Source organism: Poecilia reticulata, linkage group LG14 (assembly GCF_000633615.1).
Source record: "Poecilia reticulata strain Guanapo linkage group LG14, Guppy_female_1.0+MT, whole genome shotgun sequence".
Lineage (NCBI taxonomy): Eukaryota > Metazoa > Chordata > Actinopteri > Cyprinodontiformes > Poeciliidae > Poecilia > Poecilia reticulata.
The window spans coordinates 14,704,826-14,726,306 of NC_024344.1; the positions used below are offsets into that span (position 1 = coordinate 14,704,826).

Sequence of the window (21,481 nt, forward strand, 5' to 3'; positions counted from 1 at the left end):
AGAACGACCTTTGACCTTTCCTCTCTGCATAATCTCTCTTCTTCCTCTCTCTTCTTCTTCAGCTCAGCTCTCAACAGGATTTAGGTTTGTTGACTCTGGTTGCCATGGCATAAAGTTTGTGTTTTGTTTTGTTTTTTGTCTGCTGAACAGCTTTTTTATCTGGACGTTTATTATCATGTCTTTAACGACTCATTTTCAGCTTCCCAGGAGATTTCACCAGATAGTTTTTTATTTTAAACGTCCCCATATTTCAAATAGTTTATGCACACAAGCCCACAGCATTATAGGTCTTTTGCTGTGCTTTAAAGAGAGTGTAGGGTGATTTTGAGCTTTAACATCAGACCCACCTGAACATTTTGATTGTAGCGATTCTTCTGCATGTTTTGATTCAGTATATGTGCAGAATGCAACAGAAGAAAACCGCAAGGCCACCGAAAGCAATTCAATGTGTTTCAGTTTCAAATTATGTCCTTATTATCTCTAAGTGTCCTTCTTCTCTTTAAATATTTATGTAAAGAGTTCACCAAGCTGGCCTTATTCTATAAAATAGAGTTTTTTCTTTCTTCTGTAAAAGCTCAATCTGACAATTAAAATATGTTTTTGTTTAATTTCTATCATATTTATTAAAAATCTATCCTCTTTTTGGCTTCTGGGGATATTTTACTTTGTAACTATGGGGGTTTAAAAGTGGCTCTTTTGAAATGGAAATGTTTAATTGGCCCAAAGTTCAAAGAGTTCACTGAACTCTTTGTGTTTTTACATTTGTGCTGGTAGGAGTGACAGAAGCTACTCTTCCTGTCATGGCTCCCAAAATATACACAGGTTGTCATGGAGACGTGGCGACGCCACAGCGCCAGGCTTTGCTCCCGATCTCTAAACATTCTTAAAACAAAATATCCCGACTTTTCCAGACTTTTCCTAACCCTAACCCACTTTTATAGTTTTATTTTTACAGACATGTTTACTAAATAAACTTCTGAACATTGCAGAGCTAATCCTCCTCATTGGGGCTGTGATAAAGACATGCAAGAATCCCTGATTTATTTATTCATTCTGTTTTGTTTTTCTGTTTTTTTCTCTATAGTTATTGAGATCTGGAAAACAGTCCAATCTTCTTCCTTATTTCCCAGACTGGATGGGAATCCTGCCAAATTGGGATCTTTGGGGATATTTTTGAAGCTTTTACCAAATACGGTTTCTCGGGGAATTTTGGTAAAACCGAGTGCTGCTTAACTGATAAATAATCTTAAATTTTCTTTCTAGATTCATGTGATTATATGAATTTATTTCAAAGCTTCTTATAAATCTCCTACAAATCGTGCCCGACGGCCACTTTTAGCTTCTAGATTTGGTTAGAGTGAAATCTGAATAAAAGTCTCAGTGAGACGTTAAGATTTAACATCAATGTTGGTAAAGATGAATATAACTGAATAAAAAAAGACAAAAATAGCAGCTAAACAAATGCCTATTTTGTCATTTTTTATGACAAACTTAAAAAATTAATCGCTCACATTTTCTCTGTGAAACTTTTCCACAACAAGAACTTGAGCGATAGCAGATAGATCATTTTCAAAAAATTAAAAAAACTTTTTCCAGAAGAAAACTGAAATAATTCAGCTGCCGTCAGTGAAACGTTTAGGTTTTTTTTTTATTATTTCAACTGGCTATATGTTGCTTTATGAAGAATAAAGAGGTTAGAAAGTTGAATATTCCTCTTTACTCTGCAGCACTGAACACATTTCAGCAGTTTCTGATGGCATCAACCAAAAATATATAATAATTAACTCTTTCATGCATAGTGGTCACTACAGTGGACAGCTATCTAAAAGCCATTTTCTTGTGCTTCTGGTGGATTTTTAAGTTAGAAATGCACACAGACCACTGAAGTGGACACTAATGCATCATAAAATACTTTATCAACTACTGGCCATCAGCTGCAAATGCAAGAAATTAGTTTTGTTAAATCCAATATGGCAGACAGACAAAAACGCATGCCGACCGACCCGGTCCCTCCTTCTACTGTAGGCGACTCTTGCAGGTTAAAAAAATATTGTGACATCAGATAACCCCTAAAGAACAATACTACTGATGTATTTTCAAAATAAAAACTTTGTACTCAGAGAAAATTACAATTGATCACCTAAAAAAAAAATTGTACAAAAAAACATTTCATACCTTTTTTTTAATGCCTTAAGAAAATAAAATAAAAATTGGAAAATAATCCTGACACAAAGGATCCTAAGAGTGCCTAATAGATTTAAAGACTGAACTTTTATGCAAAATGAGGTTAAAATGTCCATCTGAGAAGCAGGAAGACTGTAAAGGTTTTTACAGCAGGTTGACGCACTAATAAAAAAAAAGGAGGAATGAATAGAGACGGAGCAGATCGCTGCAAATTTACTTTTCTGGCCTTGATGACAGTGGAAAGAAACAGACAGAACACCAGAGTCAAATTACATAGACATATATTTATATGCATATGAATAAAAATACATATACATATTGTACAATATCTCAGCAGAGCGTGAAAACAGCTCCGTCAGCCCAGAAACCAAAGAAAGCCTCTTTAAATAAGTGCAAAATGTTAATGAGACAAAGAACTGTAAAGCATATATAAAGTTGTTTTTTTGTTGTTTTTTTTTTGCCTAATCTTTTTTTCCACATTTTGCTTTTTTTTTTTTTCCTGTTAAAATCACACAGAGCAGACACAGAGATAACTTGTGCAAAGACCCATTTATATATATATTTATATATAAATTTATATCTATGTACATGTTTGTCACAAGTAGTAGCTGGTGCCGTTAGCTTGACTTTAGGTTTTAGGTTTTACTGCTCAAAGAGAAGAAAAATAAAAAGAGGTTGGGTGGCTTCTGGATCGTGAGAAATTAAAACGGCTTCATACAACCTAAAAGAATCACGGAGAGCATTTCTATAAAAAAAAAACAAAAACAAAAACAAAAAAACGACAAAAGTAAAACATTTCCTCTCAGCTGGAATGAGAAGATAAATAAACAGGAAATGGGCTTTGTCCAGTCCGAAGCAAGGCTTTATCAGTTCTTTCTGGGAGGAGAAGCGGCGTCTCGCTCTCTCAACCTTTTCCCGCCGCCGCCTCCAAGCTGAGCGCACAATACAACAACTGCAGATATACATTACAAAACACCATCGATCAATGACATAAAAAGGAGTCGGTGCTGAATCTCGAGAAGAAAACATGAAAGTGAGCGAAGCCTTAACCTGTGTGTGGTTTTTTTCTTCATCTTTTCTTTCCTTCATTTACAACGCTGTCCACGCATCCGAGACTGAAAATGAGCAGGTTTCTACCGATAAGAAATTTTTTGATTTTTTTTATTCTTCTGCATCAATTATCTCAAGCAACTGAAGCAATGTAAAAAAAAAAAAAAAGAACCAGAACAGATGCTGCGAAGGAAAAGGGTGGAGTAAAAGACAATCTGCGAAGGAGCGCGGCGGTTTTTACACGAGAAGCAGGCCCTCCTGACCTCTCAGCTCCGTTTCACTGCTCAATATTTGATGCAGGAGCGTGTGAATTATGGATGGTGCTTATGGAAAATAATACAGTGTTCGACAAGAGCACAGGTGTACTGCTGCAAAGAGCCCAGAGTTGGTGCGTTTTTTGTTTTTTTCTCCTTTTTGCAGAAATCATCAGCTACAAACTACTGCTACACGGGCGCCAAAAGGCCCCGCAAGCCGACACACCGAGGTCAGATCCTCTCCACGCGCTCCCCGGGAAATTTATCGGAAAAACGAGCCCTGCCTTCACTCGTAAGTGTTTCACAAATTGATGTCACGGCAGTACCTTTCTGATGTTTGCTTCATTTTTTTTTTTTTTTTCCTTTTCTATGCTGCAGAAACACCTCAGACTGAGAGGAAAATAATAAATAAAATGAAAAAATAAAATAAACCGCACACACAACAGGAGAAAGGAAAAACATTCAAAAGGAAAAAGTGATGACAAACGGGAGCGAAGAGGGGAATGAAAACTCAAATGACACGCGCAAATTGAGGGCAAACTGTTGCAAATTGCAGGTTCTCGCGGGTTGATTTGGACAAGAAGGAAACCTGGATGAATTGCTTCTCGTGAGAAAGAAAAACAACGCAAAACAGGTGGTCCCTTCAATATTCCCTCGGCTCTCCGCGTCCTCAATGAATGTCATTTTCACCAACCCAAACACCCGGAGGTCAGCTTAGCTTCAAATCATTCAATTATAAAGAAAAAAAAAAAGTGCAGTCAATTATAAAACCAACCGAGGGACTGCAATAATGAAAATCGACTTTTCTAAAACTAAGCCGCCGCCAAATGCCAACCAGAGAAGAAAACATTAGATTTTTCTCTCTCTTTTTGCCTTCGATAAATGGCTGCTGCTTCTTTAAAAAAAAAAAAAAACATAAAAGCTGAAGAATGAAGCAACAGCTGGCGATGTGAAAAGAAAAAACCATAAAGTGCTTTCAATGAAGAGCAATCAGAAGAAAGGGCCAAGGTGAAGCATGATGGGAGATGGAAAACAAGAGCAGGGTCAAGGTCAAACTCACTGTAATGATGTTTGTGTGATGCAGTGAAACGCATCTCCGCTAGGCATGGGCCAGGCAGCATCTCGGGGCTCACCAAGACGCCCAGAGGTTTTCATGTACATCTTTAAAAAGCTTAAGCTATTGGCGCGAAACGCAAAACATTTAGATGGGATGATTGGAGAAAAATAGCTTTGTTCTCTGGCTGTATGGAGCGTTTAGTGTCCTGCCCCTCCCTCACCTGCTGCTGCACAATGTCCTGTTAACATGGAAACTGAAAGAGTCCCACTTTTTGTTACTATTACGGTTAGAAAGTTGGAAAAGTACAAGTTGACGACGAGCAGCAAGCGTGTAAAGCGACTGCAGTTCAAAAGATAACCCTGATTAACCAAACAGGCATAATTTCTGTAGCTGTTCCATCGTCATATCATTTCACAAACTGTATTTTAATAAATGTCAAACACGTCTTTTGATAAAAAGTTTTTACCTCAGGATGAGGAAACTTTTTTTGCCTGTATCGAAATGAGTGCATTTCTGCAACGGAAACTTTTTCCACATTGTGAGTCATGTGATCAACAGGATGTTACTACTGGCAGAAAACTAAGAAAACGACAGGAAGTGGTAGGAAGATGATGTCATTAAGTTTTTTTAATGACCTAACGCATGAGCAGATTCATTCGCACGTGGTTTTAATTGAATTTCTTATTTAAATTGTAAAATTGCCTTTCTTGACATTAGCGAAACATCGACAACGTTTTGCGCACGTTTGTAATGACATCGCAGCTACTTCTTCTTTGTGACGATCACAATAAAAATGACTGTTTCGCCATCAGTATCTGAGCCTTTAATCCAGCTTTTTAAAGAATAACGTTGCATCAAACCTTTCAAAGTAAAGTCAGGACTATTCCTTTAATCACTACATTATTTTCCTTTGGTCACCAGCAGACAAAAAATAAACATGAATTTAGCTGAAAAACCTAAATTAAGCCACTAAAGAAGGCTTGTAAGTATGCTACTACAGATAATTTTTCATTTATAGATAAATCTGGAGACGTTTTCCAGTGTTGCAGGACATTCTGACAACAGTAAAAGCCTTTTTTGCTCTTCCTATTATTAACGAGTTCTCCTGCCATGAATCACTCACAGGTGGCCCGGTCCTCGCATAGAAGTCCCAGCTGTAAACAAACTCCTGTAAAAATCTGATCTGATTTTACATTTTAAAAACGATTAGGGTTGTTGTGTTGTAGGATCTGGAGTGATTCATCACTACATGAACAAACCGGACCAGATTTTCAAACTAAAATTGATCTAATCTGTGATTTAAAAACATTAAAAGGGCAGAAATATTCCATATTTACCTCCAGTCTCTGTATGGATTGATGCACTGGTATATATAGTCAGACTTTAGGTCGCATTCAAAGCGTTGATTTTCCAATGTTTTTTAATACATATTTGCTCAGAAACAGCCTGGTTGATAACTGGATCAAGGTGAATAAGGATCAGAATAGGAAAACTGTTTTTGGCAATAAATATCTGAAAACATTTCAAAGGTTTCTGTATTTTTGTTCCATTTTGACTCATAATAACAAAAATAAAGGCAAGAACTCACATTATTATGACTACTTTCATCAGATTACTTTAACAACAGCATGAATAATTATTTTTTCCTGCTTTGAAGATTAAGTTTTGTTTTTTCTTACATTTTAGTGTAAACAGCATTTTCACTCAAACCGTGAGAATCTCCTACCGGCCCATGCCTACTCTCAAATATTCCACGAACATTTTCAGATTATGGATTTTAAAAAGTGAACAAAAAAAAAAACAATGACACAAACTTACTGTTTTGCAAAAAGCAAAACACGCGCAGTCTAAACATGCTAACTTTGGACTCGGGTATTCTTTCATTCGAGCAAATACGAATGTTGGAGATGAATTTTCGGTGGAGCAACATGTTGATTCATCGCCTGCAGCTGAAAAGGCAGCCGGAGCAAAAACCTCCAGATTGATTCTCCTTAAATAGATTATTTTTCTGTCTGTGAACTCTCTCTCTGAGTTTGACTGAGAAGCTGCGAGACACGTGAATCAACCTGAATCTGGGTTCAGAGGTCGTCTCTTTCTCTGTCTCTCTTTTTTTCTCGGGGCTGCGACCTCGATGAGCGAAACGTCGGCCAGCTCTGCAGCTTCATCTTTCCGCCGTCTTCCTCACAACTGTCAGCCCTGGATATGTACTGCAAGTTTGCGCCATTCGTCTGGATCCTAGCATTTACACAAACACAACCAAAGTAAAATAATAACTTAAAAATAAAAAAAAAAGAACGATTTTACAAAAACTACACCTGGACACCAAACAGACTGATATTAAGAAGCTACAATTATTATTTTTTTCTGTGTGTGTGTGTGTGTTTCTTTTCTACGGTGATGGCGCGTTAACTAAAAGTCAAACATGGCCACTTGAACAGGATCTGTATGATGTAATTACTGCTCATCTCATCCAGACACTGAGCTCAGCTGAAGCGAAAACCGGGCCTCGCCACAGAACCCGGAACCGAAACTCAACGCCTCTCCTGTTCCAGTCTCTGCTGAGAACGGCTTCAAATTATTCATGTCAAGTATATTTTTTGTTTTTGTTGTTTTTTTCCTTCCTGAACAGCAAAAAAAGGCCCATAAAGAGAGGGGGGCTGGGGGGAATATCACACACACACACAGACACACACACACACACACAAACTCACTGGACAAAAAGTGACTTAAAACTACAGTAAAGAGAGTGATGATAAAAACATCTGTCTGCAACAAACACAGCAATTCTCCAACAAAAAAAACAAAAACAAAGTGTAACACTTTTCACCAAGTCTTTTCTTTTTTCTTTTTTTTTTTTAATCATTGTACACAAAATGATGCTGCCAGAGAGCGACCCCGTCACTGCCGGTCACAGGTTTTCTTTGCCTGTCCGGTGGCCGGATGAGGCTCCTGAAGTCACATCCCACACGCTTCAGGTCCGCTTAGGAAACCGTTTTCTTCCCACCTAGATCCGCCTCCTTCCTATCCAGCCGCATGTACGGCTCGAAGGCTGACGACCCGCAGCCGTAGGTGGACGTCAGTTCGTGATGGGCCCCCCCCAGCAGGGGCATGGAGAAGCAGAGGGAGTGCGGCGGCGGGACCCCAAGCCGCGGCGAAGACGGCGTGCCGCCCAGAGACGGCAGCGAGAGCCCGAACGTCCCGCCGGGTAGGGAGCTGGGCGAGGTGCTGCTGCTGATGCCCGGGGAGGAGGAGGAGCCGCCGCCAGGGCTGCCCAGCAGGGAGCCGTTCGTGGGGTGGGCCGGGTGCCCCAGGAGGGAGTTTGGGGGCGGGGCGGGCCCCGACAGAAGGCGGCCCTGCTCCAGGAGGCGCAGGATGTTGCAGGTGGCCAGAGACTCTGACGTGGAGGAGGAGCGCTTGTCCGAGTCCTTGGTGGTGTCCTTCTTCTGCTTGGTCCGACGGTTCTGGAACCAGACCTTCACCTGCAACGGTACAACACGCAACGTCAGCGGAGGACTGGGGAGTAAACAGAGCAAAACCTCCAGAGGGAAATTACACATCCAACAACACGCTGGGCTCGTTTTTGTCTTGGGGCTTAACAGGTTTTTATTGGCTTCACAATTTAAATGCACAAAGGCTTCATACATCTTGGTAAATGTACATCAATGTAGCAGTGGGCGATACGGACTTAAAGTTTTATCGCGATATTTTGTGGTACTATTTTGATAACAATAAAAGTGACGATAAGAACCATTTATTGCTTCTTTTTTAAGTAACTGTAAAGCAGTATGATTTATAGCATTACAAAGTAACTGCATGTAATCATACTTTCAAATTTACTGATATCTACTGGCTTGTTCATTAAACCAAAAGTGGAGAAAATAGTAAAAAATAAAAGTAACAATTGTAAAGCTGAGAACGATAACTCAAGTAATCACGATAAGGAATATATCACGATAAATGCACACCTCCACAACAATACCAAAGATTTCCATTTGATAGAAATACATTTTTAAAAATGCAACCGAAAACCTCAGAGTTCTGTGTCCTGATCCACCATCACCAGCAGTATGAGGCTTCAAAGCTCAGTGAACTCCACCTGTCCTCGTCCTTCATGTTTAATTGATGCAGCCCAGCGTAGGTTTATAGCATGTGTGTGATGAAGAGTGGAGGGCACCGACGGGTCACGGGAGGTCGCCGGACGAAAAGCCCAAACCCTCGGTGGCTTTAGAGGAATCACACGCATGAATAATGTATCCACTGCTGACCAAGATACAGCAAACTGTGTGTTCCCTGCAGACTTTGTGCTAGTCGTCCTCATATACCCTTGTTGAATGTATTTAATAAAATACTTAATATTACTGCTGAAAGCACTTTAGCTTCTAAGAACTCAAATTGTGTTACGCAACTTACAGAGAAACAAGAGCACAAAGTTTGGAACCCATTTTTTTTCCTCATCTGTAAGGATGATTTTATTTTATTTTTTTGCTCATTTACAGTAACAGTAAAAAATCTCTTAGTATTGTTCATACTTCTAAAGCTTTCTGTAATAAGAACCTCTTCTATAAGTACCAAGTTTTAAAAATATGGCAGTTTGGAAACAATAGCACAATAGAAGAACTTTGTCAATCATCTTTTGTGTCGCAAAATAAAACAAAAAAGAAAATAAAAAAGAACTTTAAAACCCCACATAGTCATTTATTGATACTTTATAATTAGTTGAAGGATATGTCACAGTATGCCTTTCAGTAGCTGATATTTCTAAGTTGCTGGAAGACAGATTTCCATACGGTTAAAGATGGTCACTAACCTTTAGCTTGAAATGTAAATTTTTCTTTTTTCTTTTTTTTTTTTTTGCACTTTTGACTATTTAAACCCTTCACACGCACAGTTTTGTAGAACTTCCTTTTGCACAAAACTTTGAAATATGCTGAGAAACCCATCTATTATGTAGCTTGTTTTGGAAAATGATTTTAAAAATTTTTTAAAAAGAAAAGAAAAGAAACACACTGGGCTACACTGGGCTAACAGAGCTCCAAGTAATTTAACAGTAGCTAACAGTTGATACGCTAAATAATCAAGCTAACAGTAGCTAGCTTAATTATGTAGCATATCAAATAGTAAATCCAACTTGTTTTTAGAAAAATCAAGTTGGGTTTGATGTAATTCCCAGATCCAAGTTCCCTACTTTAGACGTATAAGGCACACAAGGAGGTGCTAGCATGTCTTCCTGGTTTATTGTTTAATTATTAACTTTGTGTTTACCTTTCAACAATTGACGCTAAAGCTTTTTTTGAGTATAACCACAGCCAGCCTGAGTACCCTTAATGAAACAGCCCTGAAGTGTAGCTAGACCCAAAGCAAATGCTAAATTAGCATCATTAGCAGCTAATGGCTAGCCAGCTACTATAATTGGTCAAAAATAGTTTGTATCTTGTCTTCCACTCTATTTTCTTTCTTTACCATGTATCTATTTTCTTTAATGTTGACATAGTGCAGGAAGTGCTCCCACAATTGCTTCAAAATAAGAATCTCAAATTTACCGGCAAGCTTACTTCTCTACTCACTGTTTTATAATCTCAGTTTAAAATTTGTATTGACAGGTAGAGCTACTTTTGATGTAAGGATAAAAACAAAAACAAGACTGCGTATGAGTAAGATCGTAACCTTCAGGTTTTACCGGCGCCGGTACCAAATTAGATCACTCAGAGGGATGTAGCAGGAGGGGCAATCTGCTGTAATTAGTAGGTAGGCTGGCTAAAAGGATTGGAGCTTTGGATTAGAGTCGGTGGGTTTAGATGGTACAACTGATCCAATCTAACAAGTGCAACAGTGCCTCACAACTCATTTTATTGCTTAAATTTCCTCCGGTGTGTCATTTTGGCTCAGACAACGAGTCGCTTCCCAACTCTGGACCTTTGTTTCTTGCAGCGTTCGAACCAGCTGGTCAGTAAACTGCCGAAGGACAAAGTTAGAGATCGATGGTGTGGTTGGTAATCAAGCTGGCAGGTGTAAACTATCGTATCACCGCACCGTGAAGGCAGGCTCAGCAGGAAGTTAGGTCAAGTGAGCTCATGGGTTTGACTACAGACCTCGGCGCAAATAATGGGATCGGAGAAGATCCCACAGCTCAGGGGAAGAGTACCAGAAACAGTGAGTCTTACTGCACAGCCCAGAGAGAAACAGAGGAGGAAGGAGGCACCCGAGGCGGGACAAAACCTCTTCCCATGCTATGTTTTTTTTTTTTAATTTAAATCCCCTATATTTGCATCTTTAGATCTTAACGTGAATTCTCCTCATGTGCCAACTCTTTCCAGAACACCCACATCCCATAAAAGGCTTTGACAGCAGATAAAACTCTCAGCCAATCCCTTTCCTTTATCCCTGCGTGGAGGGCGTGGCTCAGACCTCTGCTCACATTGCAGCCCTCCTGCCTCTTACCAAAGGAAAGGGGGGGGGGGGGGGGGAGATCAGGGGGAATGAAACAAATAAAAGATCAGTGGGAATAAAAAAAAAAAGGCTTGATGGTGTTTTACAGGGATTTTATTACACGGATGGAAATGATGAGCAGAAAAGAAAGCAATACTGCCTTTGGTACAACTACACTATTACATATAAATCCCAGTTAATGGGATCCAGAGTTCAGAGCTGGGGCAGAGATTACCGAGGGAGATCTGGATCTGGCGTGACCTGCGTTTGCCCCGGGCTTCACCCTCTGGCCTTCTCCGCTCGCGCTGCGGCGAGGACGCCAACAACGCCGAGGACGGCGGGGAAACCCGAGGGCGCAACATGCTAAAATAAACAATACGCCAAGTTAAATCTACTGGCAGGTTGTTAGGGGGATTTTTTGGCCTAAGATCTGCATTGTTATGTTTTTAGGTCGTATACATGCTGCTTGGATGAAACAGTGCGGTGGGGTTTCCTGTATTTTTTGGGATTCGGGAGCCTTCTCTTTGGGAGCAGGTGCGACGAGAAAACAGCTGCATTTTAAAGATTAACCCAAATCTGCATTTAGCCATTAGACAAACCCCTGCTGCTCCCTAATAAAAAAGACCTAAATCCTTACAAGGGTTCCCCTAAATTTACAGCTTTACTTTAAAAAAAAAAAAAAAAAAAAACAAGGAATAGATACCAGCTGCGCAAAACATTAGCCGTGTTAGTGCAACGTATGCCACTACAATCTCCTTTTGACAGACAGGAGAAAAAAAACAGAAGCATTAAACAATAGGGACCAGATTAGGTGTGTTCGGTTTTACGACAACAAACTATCGCAATAATAATTCTGGATAGTATTGCTTGCAACTCAAACCCCATTTCTCACTACTCTCTGTATTTTTTTGTCCTATATGAGCCGACGCTACGCCAAAATCTGCTGAACGATAATTTGTCCCAGAAGTTATCGTGATAAACGATAATATTGTTGTTTTTATAGACCATTTTCAAGTAATATAATGGCAACCGCATAATATCGCAAGAGTACATTCTCAAAGATCAATAAACTTTAAATCCTAATGAATATTTAACATTTGGACTATAAGGGATTTTAAATATTCAAAATAAATAAACAAATCAATAAATAAAATACATTATGAAGTTTCTGTACACGAAACTGTCCCTCAAAAATGCGCCGGTTGAGACCAACGCACCAGACTGGAGACTTCAGTCACCCAGTTTTTTGGTAGAAAGAGAAAAACAATAAATCGTGCAAATGGAAATCGAATGATTTATCGATTCATTGCAACAGGCCCAGATTTTCAAAACGCAACCAAATACTGCGTCTGACGTTACGAATAAAACATTTTACCTGCTGACGTTGCAGTAACTTTTGAAGTTCAACCTGTGAACCAGATGCAGGTTTTGTGGAGGCGGCACATTCAAGTTCATGGGAAGGAAGATGGTATTTACGCGCCGGCCAGTTGGGCCAGTTGTGAACTCGCTGGTAAACTGGGCCAGAGGTAGAAAGGTTAAGCCAGATCAAGACCAGGACCGCAGATCAAGTGGCCGTTTGAAAACTCACCTATAAACCCTGCTTAGCCCTGGAAAAACACAGAACTGAACCAGAGACGAGCAGTGGAGAAAACAATGGGACAGGGAAAACGTTTCCCCTCCCAGCGCCTCACAGCGAAGCGGCACTGATAGAACATATTATTAACTGAAGGATCCAAGTGTTAAAAAACCCTACGGTGAAATACAGCGTTCCGTCGGCGCGGGCTTTGACGAGGACGCCGGGTGACTCTTTCACACTTTTAATGACCCCTGCAGCAGCTTGCTGCTCTCGCCGTGACCCCGCTCAGGCCCACTGATCCCAGCCATGTGACGGGCATGCGCAATGAAAAACGCTTTTTCCAAGAACACCGTACCAGGCACAACAACAGGAGCTTTGGAACAGGACGTGCCCGACCGGAGGACACAGATGTCATGGAAAGGAAACAATAAAAAAGGGTTTCTCCTTGGTCCTCATTAATGAGATCAAGAAAAGTTGAAGACATTTATATAAATTGCTGAGGAGTTGTCCATCTCTACTGCCGCTGCATGCTTTGCTCAGGATTCGGGTGCAAGCGTTTCACAATATCTTGCGACATCAGTTGCCACTAAACGTTTTAGATTTTGGGATGGTAAAGCAACACATTTTTAGTAAATTTTATGCGATAGACATTGTGCACAGGGCAGTGCGTAATGAAAAGGAACGAAAATAACATTTTGTTTTTAAGTGTTTCACAAAGGAAAACCTGAAAAGTGCGGTGTGCATTTATTTCCAGCCTTTTTTTTTTTGACTGACTGTCCTCAATAGAATCAAGATCACAAAAAGGAAACAAGGTGACACAACTGAAAATCTATCAGAACATGGCCTCTTATCGAAACTCACAAACAAGGCCAGTGAAAGCGTTAATCAAAGAGAGAGGGGACAATTTGTTTCGTTTTTATTGTTTTTATTTTAACCCTTTATGACCCAAGTTTCAAATCTGTGCCTGGATATTTTTTCCTTATTTTAATTGTACACAGTTCTTTAAATGTCCTGTGAGTAAATACATTTTGCCCATTTATCCACAACAACTGGAACTTTCAACATCTAGCAAGTTATTTTCACAATTTACCGTCTATTAAAAGAGCGGTCCTCAGATTAATTCCACTTCCTGCTACGACATGGGTGAAATTCCCGTAATAATCCGATATCGGCTGCAAAGCGCAACATCTCCCCTTTCAGAAACTGTTGGAATTTCTCAGATAGCGCCAACGTGTGGCGGAATTACGGTACTGCAAATTTGGCTGGATCGACGGCGCAAAGTCCAATCTTGAAGGGTTAAACCTTATTTTATCTGTAAGTCCCTTGAGATAAAATCTCTTTTTTGAATATATTCGTATATTTTGTATAAAATATACAAAACAATAATTGCTGCAGCCTAGAAATCTACTAGAAAATAACCAGAAAAGAAAACCACCATTGAAAGAAAGACGTATGAGAACCAGTGAAAGAAGGTCAGACGTGAGCGAGGTTGAAGTCTTTGCCTTAGACTAACGGCCCCTCATGAACGAGACGGATGGAGCCAAACGCAAAGAAGAGGCAGAAAACGACGTGGGAGTGAGTGGGGCGGAGGTTCACCTCCTACCTGGACAACGACCCTAAACATCCAGCCAGACGTTTAGATCAAAGCGTACTGTTCAAGTCCTGATCTAAATCCATATAAAATAATTCTCCATCAGTCCAGTTTGACTGACTTTGAACTATTTGATCACATAAAATCCTAATGAACTGCATCAAAGTTTGTGGTTTAAAAAACTTCAAGTGGTGTGAAAACTGCAAGGAGACGCAATCAATGGGAATTGAGTATGGTAGTGGACTTAATGCACTTTAATCTGAAAACTACAATTTTACTGGATTAAATCAGCCTGGACTGAGTCAAATTTAGATCTATAATCTTGGATATAAATCTGCTCTGTCTTGTAAAATTACTCGAGATAATACTTTGTGAAATTTATCTGTGAAATTAAATTAAATTTAACTGAACGCTGTTCATGTACTTTCTACCTTTGCGATATTTCCTTCATCCCTGACTGCACTGTGAAGTGACTTGGATCACTAGTTGTTACACGATTTGTTCCTTGGAGTTTAAATCGGGATTAAATAAAATCTCATCATATTTGAGAGTTTTTAGGATTTCTGCCACCGTTGGGCCAAATTTGTTGCAGCCCATCATAGTATCAGGAAGGACTGGCTGAGTGCTCTGTGATCTCATTTGTCAAATCTTGGAATGTGAATCTACAGCATTACATCAGCGCCGCGATTACAAAACCGCGCTCTGCTGGCTTTGACGTCAGCTGCTTGTGAGGTTCGCCGTCACCTCGCCGCTGCTTCCTGTAAACACGTCCGACTTTGACGGAAGCAGCTCCCACAACAACATTCCTCTTTCCTGAGCTGATATACATTTGTTTTCTCCAGCCTCACGTCAACTTAAAATAGTGTACACATTTTTTTTTTTTTTTACGATGTCATCGCTGTCGCCGGCGTCATGGCGCTCTCACTGACCTCCAGACCTCAGAGCAGCTCCGGTCATGGTTCAGCTGGGGGTTAACCCCGTCTTACTGAATGGCTGGTAGATATGGCTGACTAATCCTCCTTAGTGCAAAAGCACTTGGGAGTGTTATGAAGCCCATCTCTCTCTCTCTCCCTCTCTGTTTTACTCTCTCTTTTTTCATCCCTCTCTCCTCATCTTTCTGCTCCTCCCATGTCCCACTCTCCGTGGATTGTCCACTCCCCACGTGGCTCAGGTCCCTCTGTGCCAGCCCGCTCATTTGCCAAAAACACAGTTAAGCATCTGGACGCCATCCAATAAGATTCTCTTTCACGTCGCCCGGCTGTCGTTTCCATTTCCAGTGGAAATGCAGGAAATGCAGCCCCCACACGTCACCAGTCCCCAAATCTCAGATTTCCATCTTTTTAGGAAATTTGTTTGACTTTGTGGGAAAAATAAAAATAAAGTAGCATTGAATAACAGTACGCTGTGTTCTTGTATTTTAGATCTGAGAATGATTATTTGTGACTGGGATTCATTACAGACTCGTTATGGAGGGGAAACTATTTTTAACGTTTTACTTCCATCAAGTTAAAATATATATTTACGTCCATTATTCTTCAAAATGGGAAAGACAGGAGGACATACCATTCAAAACCAGGACAAACAAGGTTGAGTGAAGGACTACACTCCCTCTACGTGAAAGTTAAGAGAGGGAAAAGAGAGATTAAAAAATGTTGGAGAACTGAAGCAAATGTGGCATTTTGAAGAAACAATAAAACTTAGTAAGTAATTTCTACCTGCTAACAAACTGAACCTTATGCCCTAACATCACAGATATCAAAAATGTGTAATTTTTCAAACTCATCAGGGACTTTAACTAGGACTCTGTGTGTTTTTAAATAAGACTGAGAATGAGCTCTTAGCAAAAAGCATTTCAGACAAAAAAAAAAAAAAGAATAGTATTGTTGTGGCCATTTATGTTGAATTTCTGTAAGTCGTACATTCTGTCGATGTGGATTTTCTTTGGGCAGTTAAAATATACTTTAGTTAGCTTATAACCAAAATCTGTAATAATTTTTTAAAATATATTCGGAATTGTTTAAATTACTTTGATAACTTTTAGACCCTCCCATTAATTTAAGCGAGAACACACCGTGGGAGGAAGTCCTTTCGTTTGGCAAATGTCCAGTGTGATGACGGGAATGTTTATGTTAAAATTATTTTTTTTTACCACTTTTTGATCTTGAAACATCAGATTAAGTTAACTTTCATCTTCAACTAAGCTGCAAGAGAATTTTAATAATTGTTATGACTGTTTTTGCAATAAATAAAGTATGTGTTTGTTGTTGTTTTTTTTTTCAAAAAAGTCGGAAGTGCATACATGAATCAAACCACTTGTTGACATTCAAGGCCATTATTAGACATTTTTGGTTTTGGAAATTAGAAGGCCGCAAAAAATGTATATCTTAAATAAAAATAAAATTAATGTCCATTGTCTTTCAAAGGCCCCAATAGCTAATCTAAAAGTTTATGTAGCTGTACTAAATGATACAATTTTTCAAAAATAAGCTTTCTCTGACTTTATTTAGGTTTTAACAATTACATTACACAAATTATTTATACCGCCAAGAAAAAAAATCTTACAACTGTCTTGTAATTTTGACAAACTGCATATTTCCACTGGTATTTTGACAATAAACCTTCAGCTTCAAGTCTGTGAAGTTAGAAAATCATCTTTCATCTGGACTCCAAAATATTAATATTAGAAAAAATATCAGTGAAATTAAAAGATTACTTCAAACTGAAATCAGCTAAAAGTATTAATACGTTTGGGCCTAACTATTTCAAGAAACACTATGCATTTGCTCTAATTATGTAGATTATATACAAAAATGTAAAAAAAAATAAAATTTAAAAAAGTAGCTATGCAAGGCATAGAGCACAGGAATACATTTCCACACTTGAGAGAAAATTATTCATTTGATTGCTGTGCAACATGAGCCAAGATTAGATTGACTGAACAACGTCGAGTTCAAATTTCAGTCAAGCCTAAAGATTTCTGAGAGCTGCGGCAGAGCGATTATATTTAGCCGTGAGCTCCACGGTCAGAAAAGTAAACCAAGTGTTTGTCCGGTCAGATGGCCTGCGCAGTCAAGCCTCCTCGATATTTCAAAATAAAAGACTGTATGTTGAGCTGACAGTGGAAATCATTAATCACCACTGCATCACCCGAATTGTGTTTAAGAAGTTCCTCTGTAGGTGTAGGCGTGTGTGTGTGTGTGTGTGCGCGCGTGCGTGTGTGTGACCCCCCTATCTAATTTTACTGATTCCTTATTTCCGCATCAGAAGAAAGATTACACGTTGTTCCACATGTCAGGAAAATTACACTATCCTGGCTCCTTTAAAAGAGGCTGATGAAGCCAGGCGACTCAGCCCGAGCGAGTCATTAAGGACGGACTCGGCTACGACTTAATTGCTATTATGTTTTCTCTGATTATCTAATCAACTGATTAGATAATCAGCGCCTCAGAGGTGGTTTGTTTCTGACCATCATCGAGTCAGTCAAAAGTTCCTGTTTTCACACACACAACGCCGCACGGCGTCACGTCCAGCGACTGAACCGCACAAAGGCACCGAGTGTCCCTCCGTCTCTCCGTCCGTCTGTCTGACACACTCCCTTCCTGTTTCTTTCTCCTCTCCAAGTGTCAGCGGACAGCCCCCGCTCTGTGTAGCCGCCTGCCCCCCACATCTGCGCGCCTTTGCGCCGCTGTTGGGTCCTCTGTGCTCCAGACAAGTGGCCAGACATCGTCTGTCTGGGCTGACACGGTGGACAATGCTCACAATGAGGCCTTTTCACACGTACAAGACACATATCTCATCTTCCCTTGGGCGTCGCGTTGCAGAGTACGGAGACGGCTGTGATACTGTGAATAAATCTGTTTGACCAACAGTATATTGCACAAATTAAAGAATAAATTGTGATATTAGTGTGTAAAAATGAATAAATCTTTGTAACTAATAAGTGAGTCCCTCAAAGCTTCGAGTTTAGTCCACTTTCCAACGTAAAGGTGGGTAGTGTATTTATATACATCAGGATATTTTTGGTACTATTGTGATAATGTTTAAAGTGATGATAAAAACTATTTATTCCCTTTTTTCATGCAACTGTAAAGCTGTGACTGAACAAACGCTGCTCTTGACAAACATTTCCATTTGGGATACGTTTCTTTTGGACACCAGTCACACAAAAATGTATCACTCAGCTGAAAACACTAGCTGCATTTCAAATGTATTGGTATTTGTTGTTGAACAAACAAGAGAGAAAATATTAAAGCTAACAAACTTGACAACATGGACAAGTTTGGGGTGGTTAACTGAAATGTGTCGTGACGACAGTAAATCAAAATTCCTATCATGATAAGAAATGTATCATGATAAATGATAAACGATACGATAAATCAGTCATTAGATTAACTTTATTGTCATCATACATACAAGGCCATGCAATTAAATTTTGTTGGGAGCAGTGTTATTATTATCACTGAAACATTTACTGGTCTTAATGCTTATGCTGATGAGATATCCAACTGATGTTGCTGTTTTCCAATTAAATAACCACATAAGAGATAATGATATGCTGAGTGAATTGTATTTTGGACTTTTGAGCTGGGAAAGGGGTGATTTTTATGGAGAAGTTTTAGATTTCACTACATGCAAAAGGAAACAACACAAGAAGTCTTCTAGCAATCTAAAAATGTAAAATTTAGTCTTCAGTATGATCTGGTTTGTTCTTCCAACTTATTAAATTCTCAGATTTCTGAGACTACTTGAACTGTGAAAAAGGTTTGCTTACACTTTGTAACACAGTCCAATTAATATCCTGCTAAATCAGCGGCTAAATGCAGCAGACTGTATTTAGCCTTTAATTAGTCCATGTAATAGTTTTTATATGACTAGATTCAATCCTATACTACCATCAGCCTGTAAAATCAGCTTTTTCATATTTTTACCCCGTTTGACAAAACTACCGTTAAGACCAACAACCCTGACACATCATTATAACCCTGCAACCAGATCCAGTTCTGTTCTCTACCAGAACAGATAAAAGGCTCTGACTAATCAGTTCTCCTAGAAATGCTGGGGCCGTTCTGAGAAAATCTTATGCAGCTCATAGGGGGGTCTGTTAAATTTAGAGGGCTTATAAACCCTGAGGCTGGTAGCCTGGCAGTATATTCTCAGAAAGGGTAAAGACTCACATAACGTGAAGGCTGGAGAAAATACTGCAGCTTGTTCTCATGTCAGGACTGGAGGGAAATCTTCAAAATGATCTCTCCTTTTTAGGAAAGGAGATGAACTTCCTAGTCGATAATAAAAAAACCAAATCAGATTTTTTTTGGATGTATGTGAGGGTAGCTTGTTGTAAAACAACCTGATAATAAAAGAGATTTTTGTCTGGCTGACTTGTTTGTGACATCTGTCTGTGAAAGGATAATTATATGGATGGACAACAAAAACATATCCTGGACAAAGTGGCTTCATAGATTTCAGCTTGTACAGCTAGTTTTGTTTGGATAAGTGAATGTGTGTGTGTTATTTTCATTTTTAATAACTCTTCAACACAGCCAAAAACAGCTCACAAATCTTTAGAGATGAGGCGGCGCCAACCTCGAGCTCTTTGGGCTGCAGGACACTGAGATTTCATTCCACAAAGGTCAAACGGCAGCGTTTTAATTTGTTAGCTTGTCCTAGAAAGGATCGCTGGCTCTGCGGCTGTTTTATACGCACGCTGTTCACGGCTCTTAAGCATTTTCTCATTTTGCCATGTTGGAACCATGAACTTTGGTGTATTTCGTTGGGATTTTATGTTCTGGTCCGACACAAAGTAAAGCAAAGCTGTGGTGTGAAAACAGAGGAAATTAAATATGAGGTTATAAAATGTTTTTCATCTGAAATTAAAAAAATTTCCCAGAGCCACATTTCCCAATGTTAGCTTGACAGGGCTGGATAGAGAGCAATCCGAACAACCGTTTCCAGATCCTGATAGATTCTTACTTGGATTTATGTCCAGACTTTGACTAGTCCAGTGTAGCGCAGGAATTTGTTTTGCTCTAAACTCTTCTGCCTGAAGCTCTGGTTTCAGTCTGGTTTCAACTTCAGTCTCAAGTCTTCTGCAGCCTCTCACGCATCTACTAAATATATCCCCGCAGCATGATGCTGCCACCACCATATTTCACAAGAGACTCAAAGAAAGCCTCCCAATAGAGTTGCTGATCTCTGCAGAGCTACCATGACTCTCGATTAACTTTAAAGCTTCTCCGGTTTCTACTTTCCTATAAATCGCACAAAATACAGTTTTAGCAAACGTGTAGCTCAGATGCCGTAAAAGATTTACGTTTAAGATAAAGCAGTTATGTAAATGTTATTAAAAAAGAAAACTTTACCACAGACGGGGAAGCTTTGATAATAACATTCAGTTTCAGATAATTGTTCCTTTGTCAGGCTCTTTTTTTGTTGGGTGATTTCAGTAGCTCTGTGAGCTAACAAAGGTTAGCCTAGGTATTTAAGACAAGTTTGACCTATCCCTCACTGAGCGCTATAGCGCAGCACAGACGTCTTCGTAAGAGCAGAAATGTGTTGGTCGGATGAAAGTCCCTCCTTGAAAGCCGTCAAAAGAGGAAAGAGAAACACAATCGTTCGCCCACGTCCCAGGGTTGCTCCGTCAGCTTTACATAAAACATTAAAGATGATTTGACGAGCACCGTGGCTGCAGCTTTCTGCAGGATGAAGGCTGTTCAGACGTTCCCTCCAGCAGACAATTAATTCAATGGCTCTTCTCAGTACAAATAGACCGACGACCTGCAGGGTCGTCCAACGGCATTCAAACCCCTCGAACTGTTCCATGTGCCATGTTACAACCACAACTTTACTCCATTTCGTTTGGATTTTTATGTGATAGACGGATATAAAGTAGAATCTAAAAATGATCTGGATGGAAAATGATACATGTTGTTTTCTTTGTTGTTATTTTTGTCTCGCCACTCTTGCGGAAAGACTTGATTTATGGAAAGCACAACCACTTGTTTTATCAAGAAATAATATTCCCACCTGAGCTGTGGCTCACTGCAGCTCCTCTCTAAAACTCTCAGGTCTTCACAGAACAGCTGGGTGTGTGCTGAAATTAAACTAAACTAAACTGGACTCTGTTGATTTAGTAATGCAACACTGATCAAATGTAAAGTTTAAAACAAAGCACAAGACTGGTGAAAACTTCTACAAGGAACTGCATGAACATGAGCAACCCCCCCACCCAAAAAAAAAAAAAAACAATTGAGCAGCCTTAAAAGTAAAGAACAGTATGTTTTAATTCACATATTCAGGGGAAACTTTAAGAACCTCATGAGATGACCCCGAAAAATAAGACTTGA

The 21,481-nt window shown here is 39.6% G+C and overlaps 1 protein-coding gene across 1 annotated transcript in view; it reads right to left on the bottom strand.

The window, feature by feature from the left end:
• Positions 1 to 2,448: 2,448 nt before the first annotated feature.
• Positions 2,449 to 21,481, bottom strand: part of vax2 (ventral anterior homeobox 2) — a 29,811-nt gene continuing 10,778 nt past the window's right edge. The window contains exon 3 of the mRNA XM_008427956.2: positions 2,449 to 8,024. Within this exon, the coding sequence (XP_008426178.1) occupies positions 7,527 to 8,024 (498 nt within the window). The 3' untranslated portion in view covers positions 2,449 to 7,526. The remainder of the gene's footprint in view (positions 8,025 to 21,481) is intronic.